The sequence below is a fragment of the Rhinoraja longicauda genome, chromosome 34, assembly GCF_053455715.1.
Source record: "Rhinoraja longicauda isolate Sanriku21f chromosome 34, sRhiLon1.1, whole genome shotgun sequence".
In the NCBI taxonomy this organism is placed as follows: Eukaryota; Metazoa; Chordata; class Chondrichthyes; order Rajiformes; family Arhynchobatidae; genus Rhinoraja; species Rhinoraja longicauda.
In genome coordinates, this window is record NC_135986.1 from 9,586,637 (window position 1) to 9,604,931 (window position 18,295).

Here is an 18,295-nt window from a genome sequence, read left to right on the forward strand (position 1 = left end):
AGATCCCCCCTCATCCTTCTAAATTCCAGTGTATACAAGCCCAATCGCTCCAGCCTTTCAACATACGACAGTCCCGCCATTCCGGGAATTAACCTAGTGAACCTACGCTGCACGCCCTCCATAGCAAGAATATCCTTCCTCAAATTTGGAGACCAAAACAGCACACAGTACTCCAGGTGCGGTCTCACTAGGGCCCTGTACAACTGCAGAAGGACCTCTTTGCTCCTATACTCAACTCCCCTTGTTATGAAGGCCAACATTCCATTGGCTTTCTTCACTGCCTGCTGTACCTGCATGCTTCCTTTCAGTGACTGATGCACTAGGACACCCAGATCTCGTTGTACGTCCCCTTTTCCTAACCAGACACCATTCAGATAATAATCTGCCTTCCTGTCCTTGCCACCAAAGTGGATAACCTCACACTTATCCACATTAAACTGCATCTGCCATGCATCCGCCCACTCACACAACCTGTCCAAGTCACGCTTCAACCTCATAGCATCTTCCTCACAGTTCACACTACCTCCCAACTTAGTTGTGAATTAAGTCCAGGCTCTAAACCTATTTCTACTCCCTAGCGTTTCAGGCCCTCTGAGGGGGCACTGTGAACTGTTTATGTACACGTTGTTATGTTTGTATGTTCGTCCTTAGCACCTGAACTGACGTACAGCACTTTAGTCAACGTGGGTTGTGTTTTTAAATGTGCTATACAAATAAAATTGACTTGACTTGATTTGACTCTGTCTCTCTCTCTCTCTCTCCCTAAAGTGGCGCCGAGACCGAGTGCCAAGGGAGGTGACGGAGGTGTGGGCCACAGGGCCAAGTCCAAGTTGTCCCAGCTGTCGGCCTCCTTGGACGACCCTTGCCCGGGCCGGCCGGGCCCAGTCCAGCCCAGAGGGGCCCTCCCGCGCCGGGCGTCTGTGGAGGTGGTGGAGGACGAGGAGCCGGTCTACATCGAGATGGTGGGCGACGTGTTCAAGGAGCAGGCCGCTGGGCCCGAGGAGGAGGCCTCCTGCCACGTGGAGGCCATCTACGAGGAGATGAAGTACCCCCTGCCCGACGAGGGGTCCCGGGAGCACAAGTGGGCCAAGTTCTCGGAGCCCCCTGCCAGGCCGCACGTGGACTTCAAGCCCCCCCAGCACCACCCCGGCCCCCGCGGACACACCTACGACATCCCCCCGCCCTTCCCCAACCTCCTCCTCCACCGGCCCCCCCTGCTGGCCTTCCCGCAGGGCCCCGGGCAGAAGGGGCACCAGCCGGGGCCCTTCCCCTGCCAGCCGGCGGCCAAGGCGGCCCTCCCGCCTCCACACGGGGACCCCGCGGCCCAGAAGGAGGAGCGGCACGCCCGGGAGGGGGCCCTCCTCCCCTCGGGGCGGGCAAGGAGCCACTCCACCCCCCTGCCCCCTCAGGCCTCGGGCCAGTGCAGGCCGGAGAAGGAGCTGCCCACCTCCCACACCATGGTCTGCACCCCTTCCAAAGTCCTGGCCCACAGCGGCGAGAGGGACAAGTTGGCCTCCCTCAGCATCATCTGCTCCTCCTCGGTCAAGGTGACCACCCACCCGCTCCTCGTCCAGCGGCCGTGCACGTCCAGGGACCTCCTGCCGGCGGGGAAGGCCGCCCAGGCCACTAGGCCGGTCTGCGGCCTCTACAAGACCCCCCTGGGGCACGGGCTCCTGGAGAGCCCCAGCCCAGGCCCCGGCCCCTCCGCCTGGCCCTACCTCAAGCGGCCTCCGGCCTACGAGAGCCTGAGGGCCAAGGGGGGCCAGGCGGCCCACCACTCCACGGTGAAGGTGCAGGGCCAGGAGAGGATGCCGGCCTGCACCAGCATCTGCTGCTCCCGCACGCCGGTCAACGCCGAGGCACGGACCTCCACCGCCGGGCCTGGGGCCGAGGCTTCAGCGCCACCCGCCCGGGCCTGGCAGCGCAAACTCTCCTGTGGGAAGAAGGCCAAGGAGGTGGAAGGTGAGCGGGGGACTCGCGATGGTGGTGGTGGTGGTGGTGTACTAGTGACCGTAGACAATAGGTGCAGGAGGAGGCCATTCGGCCCTTCGTGCCAGCACCGCCATTGAGAATGATCAGCCATGATCACATTGAATGGCGGTGCTGGCTCGAAGGGCCGAATGGCTTCCTCCTGCACCTATTGTCTATTGTCAATATGATCATTGCTGATCATCCAAAATCAGTTCCCCCGTTTCTGCTTTCTCCCCACATCCCCTGATTCCGTTAGCCCCAAGAGCTAAATCTAACTCTGTCTCTTGAAAACATCCAGTGAATTGGCCTCCACTGCCCTCTGTGGCAGAGAATCCCACAGATTCACAACTCTCTGGGTGGAAACGTTTTTCCTCGTCTCAGTCTAAAATGGCCGACCCCTTATTCTCAAACTGTGACCCCCCCCCCCCCCCCCCATCCTTGGTAGTGGTGGTTGCTCTGGCCTTTGGTGATGGTGGTGTAGGTGGTACCAGGACTGACCCTTGATCATAGGGCTAGCTCTTGGTGGAGGTAGGGTTGCCAACTATCTCACTCCCAAATAAGGGACAAGGTGACATCACCGCCACGCGCCCCGCCCCACGTGACCTCACCCAGCCAGCGGCCACGTGCTCCCGCTCCACCAATGGTGGCCGCCCGGGCCGGGAGACGGGTTGCTACGCAACCTCCTTCAGGTGGCACCCGGGCCTCCAGGCCTACACTGTCCGGACCTACAGTGTCTGGGCCTACACTGTCCGGGCCTACACTGTCCAGGCCTACCATGTCTGGGCCTACTGGTCCGGGCCTACACTGTCCAGGCCTACACTGTCCGGACCTACAGTGTCTGGGCCTACACTGTCCGGGCCTACACTGTCCAGTCCTACCATGTCTGGGCCTACTGGTCCGGGCCTACACTGTCCAGGCCTACACTGTCCGGACCTACAGTGTCTGGGCCTACACTGTCCGGGCCTACACTGTCCAGTCCTACCATGTCTGGGCCTACTGGTCCGGGCCTACACTGTCCAGACCTACAGTGTCCGGACCTACACTGTCCGGGCCTACACTGTCCAGGCCTACTGGTCCGGACCTATAGTGTCCGGGCCTACAGCGTCCAGGCCTACTGTGTCCGGACCTACAGTGTCCGGGCCTACACTGTCCGGGACTACTGGTCTGGACCTATAGTGTCCGGGCCTACAGCGTCCGGGCCTACTGTGTCCAGGCCTATAGTGTCTGGGCCTACAGGGTCCGGGCCTACACTGTCCGGACCTACTCTGTCTGGGCCTACACGGTCCGGACCTATAGTGTCCGGGCCTACAGCGTCCGGGCCTACTGTGTCGAGGCCTTCTATGTCCGGGCCTAGTGTACTCTGTCTGGGCCTACAGCGCCCCCCGGGCCTAATATGGGACAAGGGCGGTCCCGTACGGAACACACCAATTTAGCCCAAAATACGGGATGTTGGCTACTCCTTGGTGGTGTGGTGGTGGGATCGTAGGCCTGACCCTTAGTGGTGGGACATTCCTTTGCAGAGGTGGTTGGACTGACTGTGAATGGTGGTACTAGGACTGACCCTTAGTCCTTGCTCGTGGTAGGACTGGTCTGTCATGGTGGTTGTGGTGTAAGACTAGCCCAACACCACCACCACCAACAAGGACTAGTCCTATACCAAGCACTACGACAGACCAGTCCTAGCACCACCACTACCAAAGACTAGTCCTATGACTGGTGTAGGACTAGCCTCAGAGATACATCGCGGAAACAGGCCCTTCGGCCCACCTGGTCCACGCCGACCAGCGATCCCCACACGCCAACACTAGCCCACACACGCTAGGGGCAATTTTTACATTTATCCACCAAGCAGATTTACCTACAAACCGAAGGTATTTATTCACAAAATGCTGGAGTAACTCAGCGGGTCAGGCAGCATCTCAGGAGAGAAGGAATGGGTGACGTTTCGGGTCGAGACCGTTCTTCAGACGCACGTCTTTGGAGTGTGGGAGGAAACCGAAGATCTCGGAGGAAAGCCCACGCAGGTCACGGGGAGAACGTGCAAACTCCGTACAGACAAACGACGGTGTCGGGATGGAACTGCTGTAACGCAACAACTCTACCGCTGCGCCACCGTGCCGCACAAAAGGTGGACAGAGGACTAGTCCTTGGTGCTGGTGGTACAGGAGTGGTCCATGGCAATGGTGGTTGAATTGACACGTCACGATGGTGTAGGACTGGCCCTTGTTAGTGGTGGTGGTGTTGGTACCAGCACTGACCCTTAGTCATTGGACTAGTCCTCGGTGAGTCTGGTCCGTGGTGGTGTGGCGGTAGGACAGGCCGCTGGTGACCCTTCGTGCTCGTACTAGCCCTTTGGGACTGATGGTGGTAGGACTGACTGTGAATGGTGGTGCTAGGACTGACCATCAGTGTCATAGGACTAGTGCATCAGTCACTGAAAGGAAGCACGCAGGTACAGCAGGCAGTGAAGAAAGCCAATGGAATGTTGGCCTTCATAACAAGAGGAGTTGAGAATAGGAGCAAAGAGGTCCTTCTGCAGTTGTACAGGGCCCTAGTGAGACCGCACCTGGAGTACTGTGTGCAGTTGTACAGGGCCCTAGTGAGACCGCACCTGGAGTACTGTGTGCAGTTGTACAGGGCCCTAGTGAGACCGCACCTGGAGTACTGTGTGCAGTTGTACAGGGCCCTAGTGAGACCGCACCTGGAGTACTGTGTGCAGTTGTACAGGGCCCTAGTGAGACCGCACCTGGAGTACTGTGTGCAGTTTTGGTCTCCAAACTTGAGGAAGGATATTCTTGCTATTGAGGGCGTGCAGCGTAGGTTTACCAGGTTAATTCCCGGAATGGCGGGACTGTCGTATGTTGAAAGACTGGAGCGACTAGGCTTGTATACACTGGAATTTGGAAGGATGAGAGTGGATCTTATCGAAACATATAAGATTATAGAAACATAGAAACATAGAAAATAGGTGCAGGAGTAGGCCATTCGGCCCTTCGAGCCAGCACCGCCATTCAATATGATCATGGCTATTAAGGGGTTGGACATGTTAGAGGCAGGAAACATGTTCCCAATGTTGGGGGAGTCCAGAACCAGGGGCCACAGTTTAAGAATAAGGGGTAGGCCATTTAGAACGGAGATGAGGAAAAACGTTTTCAGTCAGAGAGTTGTGAATCTGTGGAATTCTCTGCCTCAGAGGGCAGTGGGGGCCAATTCTCTGGATGCATTCAAGAGAGAGCTAGATAGAGCTCTTAAGGATAGCGGAGTCAGGGGGTATGGGGAGAAGGCAGGAACGGGGTACTGATTGAGAATGATCAGCCATGATCACATTGAATGGCGGTGCTTACAGGCTCGCAGGGCCGAATGGCCTCCTCCTGCACCTGTTGTCTATTGTCTATTGACTGGCCCTGGTTGGGGCTGGCCCTCGGCGGTGGTGGTACTTGGTGGCAGCAGCATGTCTAGCCCTTGATAGTGGGACTACCCCTTGGTAGCTCTAGCCCTGGTGTAGGCGTGACCCTGGGTGGTGTTGGGTCTGGCCCTCAGTCCTGGTGTGGCACTAGAACTTGGTGGTGAGAATAGACAATAGGTGCAGGAGGAGGCCATTCACTGCCTCCTGAGGCAGAGAATTCCATAGGACCAGCTTTTGTTTCTTCGCGGCCGTTATCAGAACCGGCACGTGGTCGGCACGGTGGCGCGGCGGTAGAGTTGCCGCCTCACAGCGAATGCAGCGCCGGAGACTCGGGTTCGATCCCGACTACGGGCGCCGTCTGTACGGAGTTTGTACGTTCTCCCCCGTGACCTGCGTGGGTTTTCTCCCAGATCTTCGGTTTCCTCCCACACTCCAAAGACGTGCAGGTTTGTGGGTTAATTGGCTGGGTAAATGTAAAAATCGACCCTAGTGTGTGTGTCGGATAGTGTTAGTGCGCGGGGATCGCTGGTCGGCGCGGACCCGGTGGGCCGAAGGACCTGTTTCCGCGCTGCGTCTGGCAACTAAACCGCAAAGGAATAGGCGACGTTTTGGATCGAGGCCCCTCTTCGGAGACTGTGCCTCGTACTCCAGCCCCTGACCACTTGCTTCCCTCTTGCCCGCCCACAGGCAGCTCTCGAAGCCGGGGAGGGAACGAAGAGTCTCTGGCCAAGGAGGAGAAGCCCCCTGCCGTGGCGGCGAAACCTCAGGGACTGGAGGACTCGGGTGGCAAAGGCCCCTCTCGAACCGGAGGGCCCCAGCCCTGCCCGCTGGTGTGCCAGTGGAGCGCAGGTACGGTCTCGGTAGTCCACCCCATTCTCCCGCCTTCTCCCCATAACCCCTGACACCCGCACTAATCAAGAATCTATCTATCTCTGCCTAAACAATATCCACTGACTTGTGGCCTCCACAGCCGTCTGTGGCAAAGAATTCCACAGATTCACCGCCCTCTGACTGAAGAAATCCCTCCTCATCTCAATAGACAATAGGCAATAGGTGCAGGAGGAGGCCATTCGGCCCTTCGAGCCTGTACGCACCGCCATTCAATGTGATCATGGCTGATCATTCTCAATCAGTACCCCATTCCTGCCTTCTCCCCATACCCCCCTGACTCCGCTATCCTTAAGAGCTCTATCTAGCTCTCCCTTGAATGCATTCAGAGAATTGGCCTCCACTGCCTTCTGAGGCAGAGAATTCCACAGATTCACAACTCTCTGACTGAAAAGGTTTTTCCTCATCTCCGTTCTAAATGGCCTACCCCTTATTCTTAAACTGTGGGCCCTTGTTCTGGACTCCCCCAACATTGGGAACATGTTTCCTGCCTCTAACGTGTCCAACCCCTTAATAATCTTATACGTTTCGATAAGATCCCCTCTCATCCTTCTAAATTCCAGTGTATACAAGCCCAGTCTTTCAACATACGACAGTCCCGCCATTCCGGGAATTAACCTAGTAAACCTACGATGCATGCCCTCAATAGCAAGAATATCTCCTTTCTGAAGGGACGTCCTTTAATCCTGAGGCTGTGCCCTCTGGTCCTAGACTCTCCCACCAGTGGAAACATCCTCTCCACATCCACTCGATCCGAGCCGCTCACTGTTCCACTGGCCTCTTCTCTGGATCCACGAGGGAATAACGTTTAGTGCAAGGCAAAGTCCGATGAAAGATAGTCCGTGGGACACCAACGAGGTTGACAGTGGTTCAGGACTGGGTCAGTCTGGAGATACGGCGCGGAAACAGGCCCTTCGGCCCACCAGGCCCGTGCCGACCAGCGATCCCCACACACTGACACTACCCTACACACATTAGAGGCAATTCTACATTTAAACCAAGGCAATAAACCTGTACGTCTTTCGAGTGTGGGAGGAAACCGAAGATCTCGGAGGAACCCCACGGGAGGGGGGGGCGGGCGTACAAACTCCGTACAGACGGCGCCCGTAGTCGGGATGGAACCCGGGTCTCCGGCGCTGTGAGGCAGCGTGATCTCACAACCAGGGGGCGGTCCTGAACTAATATCTACCTCGTAGCCCCTCGGGACTAACCTTTGATCGGACTTGGCCCTGCGCTAAACGTTATCCCCCCTCACCGTGAACGGTGCGATGGTAATCGTGTACGCTGGTCTTTCCGCTGACCGCAGACAAATAGGCTTTTGACTGTAACTCAAGTCAAGTCAAGTTTATCAGTCACACACACATACACGATGTGCAGTGAAATGAAAGTGGCAATGCCTGCGGATTGTGCAAAAATAATTACAATTACAGCATATAAATAAAAGTTAATACAGAGAAGACAAAATTTAGTCCCTGGAGTTATAATAGTTAACCGTCCTGTGGGAAGAAACTCCGTCTCATCCTCTCCGTTTTCACAGCGTGACAGCGGAGGCGTTTGTCTGACCGTAGCGGCTGGAAGAGTCCGTTGCTGGGGTGGCAGGGGTCCCCCATAATGTTGCTGGCTCTGGATCTGCACCTCCTGATGTATAGGTCCTGCAGGGGGGCGAGTGTAGTTCCCATGGTGCGTTCAGCCGAACGCACTACTCTCCGCAGGGCCTTCCTGTCCTGGGCAGAGCTGTTCCCAAACCAGATTGAGATGTTGCCGGACAGGATGCTCTCCACAGCCCCAGAGTAGAAGCACTGAAGGATCCTCAGAGACACTCTGAATTTCCTCAGCTGTCTGAGGTGGTAAAGGCGCTGCTTAGCCTTGCTCACCAGTGCGGCAATGTGTGTTGTCCGTGTCAGATCCTCTGTGATGGGGACTCCCAGGTATTTAAAACTGCTCACCCTATCCACAGTAATCCCATTTATCTCCAGTGGCATGTACGTCCTCGGATGTTGGGCCCTTCTAAAGTCCACAATCAGCTCCTTAGTGTTTGTGACATTCAAGAGGAGGCCTTTGTCCTGACACCAGAGTGCCAGATCAGCCACCTCCTCCCGGTAGGAGATCTTCTCATCGTTGTTGGAGATCCGGCCCACCACCAAAGGGACACAATAGACACAACTCGGTCAGTAACATAAGAAGATAACTGCAGATGCTGGTACAAATCGAAGGTGATTATTCACAAAATGCTGGAGTAACTCAGCAGGTCAGGCAGCATCTCGGGAGAGAAGGAATGGGTGACGTTTCAGGTCGAGACCCTTCTTCAGACTGATGTCAGGGGGGCGGGACAAAGGAAGGATATAGGTGGAGACAGGAAGATAGAGGGAGATCTAGGAAGGAGGAGGGGAAGAGAGGGACAGAGGAACTATCTAAAGTTGGAGAAGTCAATGTTCATACCGCCGGGCTGCAAGCTGCCCAGGCGAAATATGAGGTGCTGTTCCTCCAGTTTCCGGTGGGCCTCACACGCGGTCAGTAACACGCGGCCACGTGATAAACCGGAGCGAAGACAGCCGGCAAATCATCGGACTAACCCGCTAACTCCACGCCCCCTCCTTCCGTTTGCAGACTCGGCCCTCAACCAGCGCCTCGGCCGATCGGCGTCCTCCTCCGGCGGCGGCGGCGGTCAGCACTCCATGGCCCAGCTACAGCGGCAGGGCAGCCAGTCACGGGACAGCCCCACACAGGTAACGGCAAAAAAACCCCCGCAACCCCCCCGCACCGCCAGCGCGCGGTCACGCATCCCCCGCAACCCCCCCACCGCCAGCGCGCGGTCACGCATCCCCTCCCGCCGGCAGGAAGCAACACAGACACGTAGACAACAGGTGCAGGAGGAGGCCACTCGGCCCCCCCGAGCCAGCACCGCCACTCACTGTGATCACGGCTGGTCGTCCACAGTCAGTGACCCCTGCCTGCCCTCTCTGCCTCTCTCTCTCCATCTCTCTCTCCATCTCTCTCTCTCCATCTCTCTCTCTCTCTCTCGCCATCTCTCTCTCTCCATCTCTGTCTCTCTCTGTCTCTCTCTCTCTCTCTCTCTCTCTCTCCATCTCTCTCTCTCCATCTCTGCCTCTCTCTCACTCTTCATCTCTCTGCTTCTCTCTCTCCATCTCTCTGCCTCTCTCTCTCTATCTCTCTCTCTGTCCCCTCTCTCTCTCTCTCTCTCTCTCCCCTCTCTCTCTCTCTCTCTCTCTCTCCCCTCTTTCTCCCTCTCTCTCTCCTCTCTCCATCTCTCTCTCTCTCTCTCTCTCTCTCTCTCTCTCTCTCTCTCTCTCTCTCTCTCTCTCTCTCTCTCTCTCTCTCTCTCTCTCTTTCCTGTTCTTGTACCTCCCTCTCCCTCTATTTCCTTGTTCTTATCCCCTGACACCGTTAGCCCCTTAGAGCTCTATCTAACTCTCTCTTTAATCCATCCAGTGAATTGGCCTCCACTGCCCTCTATGGCAGAGAATTCCACAAATTCACAACTCTCTGGGTGAAAAAGTTTTTCCTCATCTCCGTTCTAAATGGCCTACCCCTTATTCTTAAACTGTGGCCCCTTGTTCTGGACTCCCCCAACATTGGGAACATGTTTCCTGCCTCTAACGTGTCCAACCCCTTAATAATCTTATACGTTTCGATAAGATCCTTCTAAATTCCAGTGTATACCAGCCTAGCCGCTCCAGTCTTCCAACCTTTCAGGCTTGGTAAATGTAAATATTGTCCCTGGTGGGTGTGGGATAGTGTAGATGGGGCATGTTGGCCGGTGTAGGCAAGTTGGGCCAAAGGGCCTGTTCCCACACTATATCACTATGACTAGTGTAGATGGGGCATGTGGGTCGGTGTGGGCAAGTTGGGCCGAAGGGCCTGTTCCCACACTATATCACTCTGACTAGTGTAGATGGGGCATGTGGGTCAGTGTGGGCAAGTTGGGCCGAAGGGCCTGTTTCCACACTGTATCACTCCATGACTGGTGTAGTTGGGACATGTTGGTCAGTGTGGGCGAGTTGGGCCGAAGGGCCTGTTCCCACACTATATCACTATGACTAGTGTAGATGGGGCATGTGGGTCGGTGTGGGCAAGTTGGGCCGAAGGGCCTGTTCCCACACTATCACTCCATGACTGGTGTAGTTGGGACATGTTGGTCAGTGTGGGCGAGTGGGGCCTGTTTCCACACTGTATTACTCCATGACTAGTGTAGATGGGGGCATGTGGGTCAGTGTGGGCATGCTGGGCCGAAGGGCCTGTTTCCACACTGTATTACTCCATGACTAGTGTAGATGGGGGCATGTTGGTCGGTGTGGGCAAGTTGGGCCTGTTTCCACACTGTATCACTATGACTAGTGTAGATGGGGCATGTTGGTCGTCATGGGGAAGTTGGGCCGAAGGGCCTGTTTACACACTGTCACTGCATGACTAGTGTAGATGGGGGCATGTTGGTCGTCGTGGGCAAGTTGGGCCAAAGGGCCTGTTTCCACTTGTGTTTTTGCTCTCCGGCAGGGTTTCCAACAGCAGCAAGGGCCGAGGGAGAAGGACGGGAAGCTCCTGGAGGTTATCGAGCGCAAGCGCTGCCTGTGCAAGGAGATCAAGGCCCGGCGTGGGCCGGAACGCAGCCTCTGCAAGCAGGACAGTATGCCCATTCTCCCTAGCTGGAGAAAGGGGGTGGACGCACGTAAGCTGGGGACCCCTCCGTGCCAGCGGCAACACACGGTCCTCTGGGACACTGCCATCTGACGCCACCCTCACCCTCCCTCCGAGCAGGAACGCTGGGGGGGAGGGGCGGCCACGGTTGTCCCGGGTAACCACCACCTTTGAACTCCACACAGGCCCCAGGCCTAACTCGCACTCAGCCCGGCCCTCCGTTTTCGTCTCGTTGAACTTGGAGGGGCGTGGAGCAGATCTCAAAATGGCGGACACCCTCCTCCCCACACGTTACGTCACACGAGACGGAGCCAAGCCCGGCTGTTACGAAGGAGAAAATGGACTCCAAGAAGGGCAAGGCCGGGATATCGGCGGCCATGGCACCTCGCCAAGGAAGGTGCCACAATCTGAGCTGCTTTTTTTGTTTGGACGGAAAAAGACCGGCCCGGCCTTTCCGTCGAAGCCTGTTGACCCCCCCACCCCCTCGGTCCGGTCATCTGAGGGGGAAAACTGAACGCCCACAGTCCTTCCAATGTGCGGAAAGGCCGCACAGAACGCTGGAGTAACCCGGCGGCACAAGAGGGCATCTCCGGGCAGAAGGAACGGGCGAGGTTTCGGGTCGGGACCCTTCTCCAGACAGAGACACACACACACAGACAGAGACACACACACACTTATACACACATAGACAGACAGGCGGGGACACACAGACACACACATAGACAAAGACACACAGAGACACACACACACAAAGGCACCGACACACGGAGACAGAGACACACGCACACACACAGACAAACACACAGACTGACACACACACACAGACACACATTGGACACACACATGTCGACAGGAGAAACACACACACCTGGACAGACACACACATATAGACAGAGACACACACACCTGGGCAGGGATACACATGCACACCTAGACAGGGACACACACATAGATCGACACACGCATATAGACAGAGACACACACACCTGGGCAGGGATACACACGCACACCTAGACAGGGACACACACATAGATCGACACACGCATATAGACAGAGACACACACACCTGGGCAGGGATACACACGCACACCTAGACAGGGACACACACATAGATCGACACACGCATATAGACTGAGACACACACACACACACACACACACATAGATGGGGGACACAGACACACACAGACAGGACACACACACATAGACAGGGACAGACACACACAGACGAGACACACACGTAGACGGACACACACACACAGACGGACACGCATACACATAGGGACACAGGAACCTACACACACACACACACACACACGGTCACGCGCAGACGGACACACACACAGTCCCACGGATAGACACGCAATCACACGCATACACGTCTGCATATGGACACGGGCACTCACACACACGCTGACACTTGCAACAGACTCGGCACGAGAGAGAGAGAGAGACACGTACACACTCACACACACAGTTACACACTCACACACACAAATTATAGTTACAAACATAAACTGACATGATCATTAAGCAACTTATACTGATGCACGTAAATATATGCTTGTACGTTCTCACTGATAACACACTCAAGCACGCTCAAACACACACTCAAACACACACAATCTCTCAAAGACATTCAAACACACACTCAAACACACACAATCTCTCAAAGACATTCAAACACACACTCAAACACACAATCTCTCAAACACACGCTCAAACACACTCTTAAACACACACTAAATCACACACACTTAAAAACACACACTCTTAAACACACACTGATACGCACATTCTCAGACACACATTCAAACACACACACTCAGACACACCCACACTCAAACACACACTCTTAAACACACTCCTACGCACACTCTCAGACACACACTCAAACACACACAGACACACACTCAAACACACACTCTCAAACACACTTTCTAATACACTCGAACACACTCTGACACACTCAAAAGCTCGCCCTCTCAAACACACACCATCAAACACACACTAAAACACACACACTCAAAAACATACGTACGCACATTCTCAGACACACACTCAAACACACACTCTCAAACACACACTCTCAAACACACACTCAGACACACTCTCAAACACACACTCAGACACACACTTTCCAATACAGTAACACACTCCAGCACACTTTCTAACACACTCTGACACACTCAAATGCGCGCCCTCTCAAACGCACACAGTCCCTCTCAGACACACCCGGGTTCGATCCTGATGACTGTCTGTGCGGAGTTTGCACGTTCTTCTCGTGACCGGGCGAGTTTCCTCCGGGGGCTCCGGTTTCCTCCCGCACCCCACAAAGACGTGCGGGGTTTTGTGGGTCAATCGGCCCCCTGTAAATTGCCCCCTGGTGCGTAGAGAGTGGACGAGAAAGTGGGACAACGTGTGTGAACGGGCGATGGCTGGTCGGCACGGACTCGGTGGGCCGAAGGGCCTGTTCTCACGCTGTATCTCTGAGGTAGACGTAAGAACTACTGCGGACGGGTGATTGGTTGTCTGCGCGGGCTCGGTGGGCCTCCAAGACTTGAAACTAATCCAATCAATTTTTATTTGCACTGTACACACTGAGATTGACTTGAGTAGGCCAACAGCCTACTGCCCTTGTTGCGAAGCAACCCTTTCTGAGATTAACTTTGTCAGCATTTTCTTTTCGAAAACCTAAGACAAGATCCACCATTCTACATCCAGTCGTCTCGTCAGAAGCATCTCCTGTGGCTGATAACAATGAGAAGAATTTATTCGGTACAGCTCTAATGGACTTTGTTGCCATAAGGAAAATTGTACATGAAGGGCCTGTTTGTACAGTTATTTATTTTTAATTTATCTCTTCTGTAAATGGAGCAAGCTTCAGGATTTCTTCGTTTGTAGTTGAGTTCTTGTACCTGTCCGAACATTGAGGCTGAGACGTCGTTCGCAAGGCCCAACGGGAAGCATCACCCAGAGGCCTGCTTTGCCAGACCCTGGTGGTGAGGCCGAGGAGAGAAGGCAGCGGGGTGTGGAAGGTCGGGAGATGTGCCCTTCCCCCCCAAAAAAAACGCTTCCTCAGTCTCAAATTCCCTCTCCCCGGGACGGGACGCGTGTCCCAGCGGCCTCTCGCTGGTGGAGCCACTGCCTCGCGGCGCCAGAGGGCCCAGGTTGGGTCCGGGCCTGTGCGCAGTTTGCAAGTCCTCCCTGCGACCGCTTGGGTTGGCCGACGGGTGCTCCGTTCCTCTCCCCCTACCCCCCCAAACACGTCCCAAAGACGTGCGGGTTCGTAGGTCAAATTGGCCCCCAGCGTGTGGGAGGGGCGGAGGAGAAAGTGGGATCACGTCGAGACGGGATCGATGGTCGGCACGGGCTCGGTGGGCCGAAGGGCCTGTTTCCGCGCTGTGTCTCTAAGCCAGGCATAGAACCAGTGTGATCGTTGGTCGGCACGGGCTCGGTGGGCCGAAGGGCCTGTTCCCGCGCTGTATCTCTAAGCCAAGCATTGAACCAGTGCGATCGGGTGATAGTTGGTCGGCACGGGCTCGGTGGGCCGAAGGGCCTGTTCCCGCGCTGTATCTCTAAGCCAAGCATAGAACCAGTGTGATCGTTGGTCGGCACGGGCTCGGTGGGCCGAAGGGCCTGTTTCCGCACTGTATCTCTAAAGAAAAAGAGTGCAGGGGCGGTGAAGTCCTTTGTGACTTGATTCGATGGAGAGGCGTGAGGGGGACTATTGCGTGGAAAATGGTGACGGGGAAACAACCAAACGTCTCACCGCGATTTGCAGACGAGAATCGTGCATCTTACCGAACATTGTAAATAAAATATAAAATTGAAAATCAAAAAAAGCCGTCTAATAAACCAGATGGACATTTCATCCCTGCTCTCAGAGATATCAGTTCTTACTTTTAATAAAGTTTTCAAACAAAATCGGCAGTAAACCTCCCCAATATTCGACCGAGGTTTGTGTTCGTAAGTTCTTCGGAGTAGAATTAGGCCACTCGGCCCATCGAGTCCACTCCGCCATTCAAACATGGCCGATCTATCTCTCCCTCCTAACCCCATTCTCCTGCCTTCTCCACGTAAGCCCTGTTGTCTCGTTGGAAAGGGCGCAGAGAAGATTTACGAGGATGTTGCCAGGACTCGAGGGGCCTGAGCTACAGGGAGAGGTTGAGCAGGCTGGGACTCTATTCCTTGGAGCGCAGGAGGATGAGGGGTGATTTTTATAGAGGGGTACAAAATCAAGAGAGGAACAGATGCACAGAATCTCCTGCCCAGAGTAGGTGAATCGAGAACCAGAGGACATAGGTTTAAGGTGACGGGGAAAAGATTTAATTGGAATATGAGGGGTGATTTTTTTCACACAAAGGGTGGTGGGTGTACGGAACGAGCTGCCAGAGGAGGTAGTTGAGGCTGGGACTATCCCAATGTTTCTTAAAACATTGGGACAGATACATGGATAGGACAGGTTTGGAAACATCGAAAATAGGTGCTGGAGGAGGCCATTCGGCCCTTCGAGCCAACACCGCCATTCATTGTGATCATGGCTGATCGTCCACAATCAGTAACCCGTGCCTGCCTTCTCCCCATACCCCTTGATTCCACTAGCCCCTAGAGCTCTAACTCTCTCTTAAATCCATCCAGTGATTTGGCCTCCACTGCCCTCTGTGGCAGAGAATTCCACAAATTCACAACTCTCTGGGTGAAAAAGTTCCTTCTCACCGCAGTTTTAAACGGCCTCCTCTTTATTCTAAAACTGTGTGGCCCCTGGTTCTGGACTCCCCCAACATTGGGAAATTTTTTCCTGCATCTAGCTTGTCCAGTCCTTTTATAATTTTATATGTTTCTATAAGATCCCCTCTCATCCTTCTAAACTCCGGTGAATACAAGCCCAGTCTTTTCAATCTTTCCTCATATGACAGTCCCGCCATCCCGGGGATTAACCTCGTGAACCTACGCTGCACTGCCTCAATTACAAGGATGGCCTTCCTCAAATTAGGAGACCTAAACTGTACCCAATACTCCAGATGCAGTCTCACCAGGGCCCTATACAACTGCAGAAGAACCTCTTTACTCCTATACTGAAATCCTTTTGTTATGAAGGCCAACATGCCATTAGCTTTCTTCACTGCCTGCTGTACCTGCACGCCAACTTTCAGTGACTGGTGTACAAGGACACCCAGGTCTCGCTGCACCTCCCCCTTACCTAACCTGACACCATTGAGATAATAATCTGCCTCCTTGTTTTTGCTGCCAAAGTGGATAATCTCACATTTATCTATATTATTCTGCATCTGCCACGCATCTGCCCACTCACTCATCCTGTCCAGGTCACCCTGCAACCTCCTAACATCCTCTTCACAGTTTACACTGCCACCCAGCTTTGTGTCATCCGCAAACTTGCTAGTGTTGCTTCTAATTCCCTCTTCCAAATCATTAATATATATGGTGAACAGTTGCGGCCCCAACACAGAGCCTTGCGGCACTCCACTCGCCACTGCCTGCCATTCTGAAAAGGACCCGTTTACTCCTACCCTTTGCTTCCTGTCTGCCAACCAATTTTCTATCCATGTCAACACCGTACCCCCAATACCATGTGCTCTAATTTTAGTCACCAATCTCCCGTGCGGGACCTTATCAAAGGCTTTCTGAAAGTCTAGATACACGACATCCACTGGCTCCCCTTCATCCATTTTACTTGTCACATCCTCAAAAAATTCCAGAAGATTAGTCAAGGATGATTTCCCTTTCATAAATCCATGCTGACTTGGACTTATCCTTTTACTGCTATCCAAATGCACCGTTATTACCTCTTTAATAATTGACTCCAGCATCTTTCTCACCACCAAAGTCAGGCTAACTGGTCTGTAATTACCCATTTTCTCTCTCCCTCCTTTCTTGAAAAGTGGGATAACATTAGCTATCCTCCAATCCACAGGAACTGATCCTGAATCTATTCAACATTGGAAAATGATCACCAATGCGTCCACTATTTCTAGAGCCACCTCCCTGAGGACCCTGGGATGCAGACCGTCAGGCCCAGAGGGATTTATCATCCTTCAGTCCCATCAGTCTACCCAATACTATTTCTCGCCTAATGAAAATTTCTTTCAGTTCCTCTACCCCCCCCTAGATCCTCTGTCCTCCAGTACACACGGGAGATTGTTTGTGTCTTCCTTAGTGAAGACAGATCCGAAGTACCTGTTCAACTCTTCTGCCATTTCCTTGTTCCCCATAATAATTTCACCCGTGTCTACCTTCAAGGGACCCACATTTGACTTTGCTACACTTTTTCTCTTAGCATATCTAAAGAAGCTTTTACTGTCCTTCTTTATATTCTTGGCCAGCTTCCCCTTGCACTTCATCTTATCAGCCCGTGTCGCCCGTTTTGTTACGTTCTGTTGTCCTATGAAAGTTTCTCAATCCTCTGGCTTCCGGCTACTCTTTGCTGAGTTATACATCTTTTCTTTTAGTTGTATTCCATCCCTAAGTTCCCTTGTCAGCCACGGTTACCTCCTACTCCCCTTAGAATCTTTCCTCCTCTTTGGAATGAAATGATCCTGCGTCTTATTCCTGATTATGCCCAGAAATTCCTGCCATTGCTGTTCCACCGTCAATCCTGCTAGGATCCCTTTCCAGTCGACCTTGGCCAGCTCCTCTCTCATACCTTCATAGTCCCCTTTGTTCAACTGCAACACTGACACTTCCGATTTAACCTTCTCCTTCTCAAATTGCAGATTAAAACTAATCACATTATGGTCACTACCTCCTTTGCCTCGAGTTCTCTTTATCAAATCTGGTTCATTGAACAACACTAAATCCAGAATTGCCTTCTCTCTGGTAGGCTCTAATACAAGCTGCTCTAAGAATCCATCTCGGAGGCACTCTACAAACTCTCTTTCTTGGGGTCCAGAACCAACCTGATTTTCCCAGTCTACCTGCATGTTGAAATCGCCCATCACCACAGTGGCATTCCCTGTCTTACATGCCAGTTTTAACTCCTGCTGGAAGAATATGGGTCAAACGCAGGCAGGCGGGACTAGTGTAGCTGGGGCATGTTGGCCGGTGTGGGCAAGTGGGGCCGAAGGGCCTGTTATCACGCTGTATGACATGCACTAATCAAGAACATTTAATGAGAAAATGGCGGATTTTCCTGGATGATTCAATGGTTCTTTGTTATCACGTGTACCAAGGAAGGGAGGCATTCTAGATTTTGCCAACAGGTCGGTAAGATTATTGCCAAACATCAGTCTACCTTGGACAGCTTGCAACCCAAGGCGGTCACGGTGGCGCAGCGGTAGAGTTGCTGCCTTACAGCGAATGCAGCGCCGGAGACTCAGGTTCGAACCTGACCTCGGGCGCTGTCCGTACGGAGTTTGTA

General features: G+C 53.8%; 1 protein-coding gene across 2 annotated transcripts in view; it reads left to right on the forward strand.

Moving 5' to 3' along the window:
• Positions 1–13,806, forward strand: part of LOC144609688 (neuronal tyrosine-phosphorylated phosphoinositide-3-kinase adapter 1-like) — a 43,410-nt gene extending 29,604 nt beyond the window's left edge. For both annotated transcript variants that reach the window (XM_078428193.1, XM_078428194.1), the window contains 4 exons: positions 769–1,962; positions 6,065–6,226; positions 8,873–8,991; positions 10,778–13,806. In XM_078428193.1, the coding sequence (XP_078284319.1) occupies positions 769–1,962; positions 6,065–6,226; positions 8,873–8,991; positions 10,778–11,011 (1,709 nt within the window). In that variant the 3' untranslated portion in view covers positions 11,012–13,806. The remainder of the gene's footprint in view (positions 1–768; positions 1,963–6,064; positions 6,227–8,872; positions 8,992–10,777) is intronic.
• Positions 13,807–18,295: the final 4,489 nt, after the last annotated feature.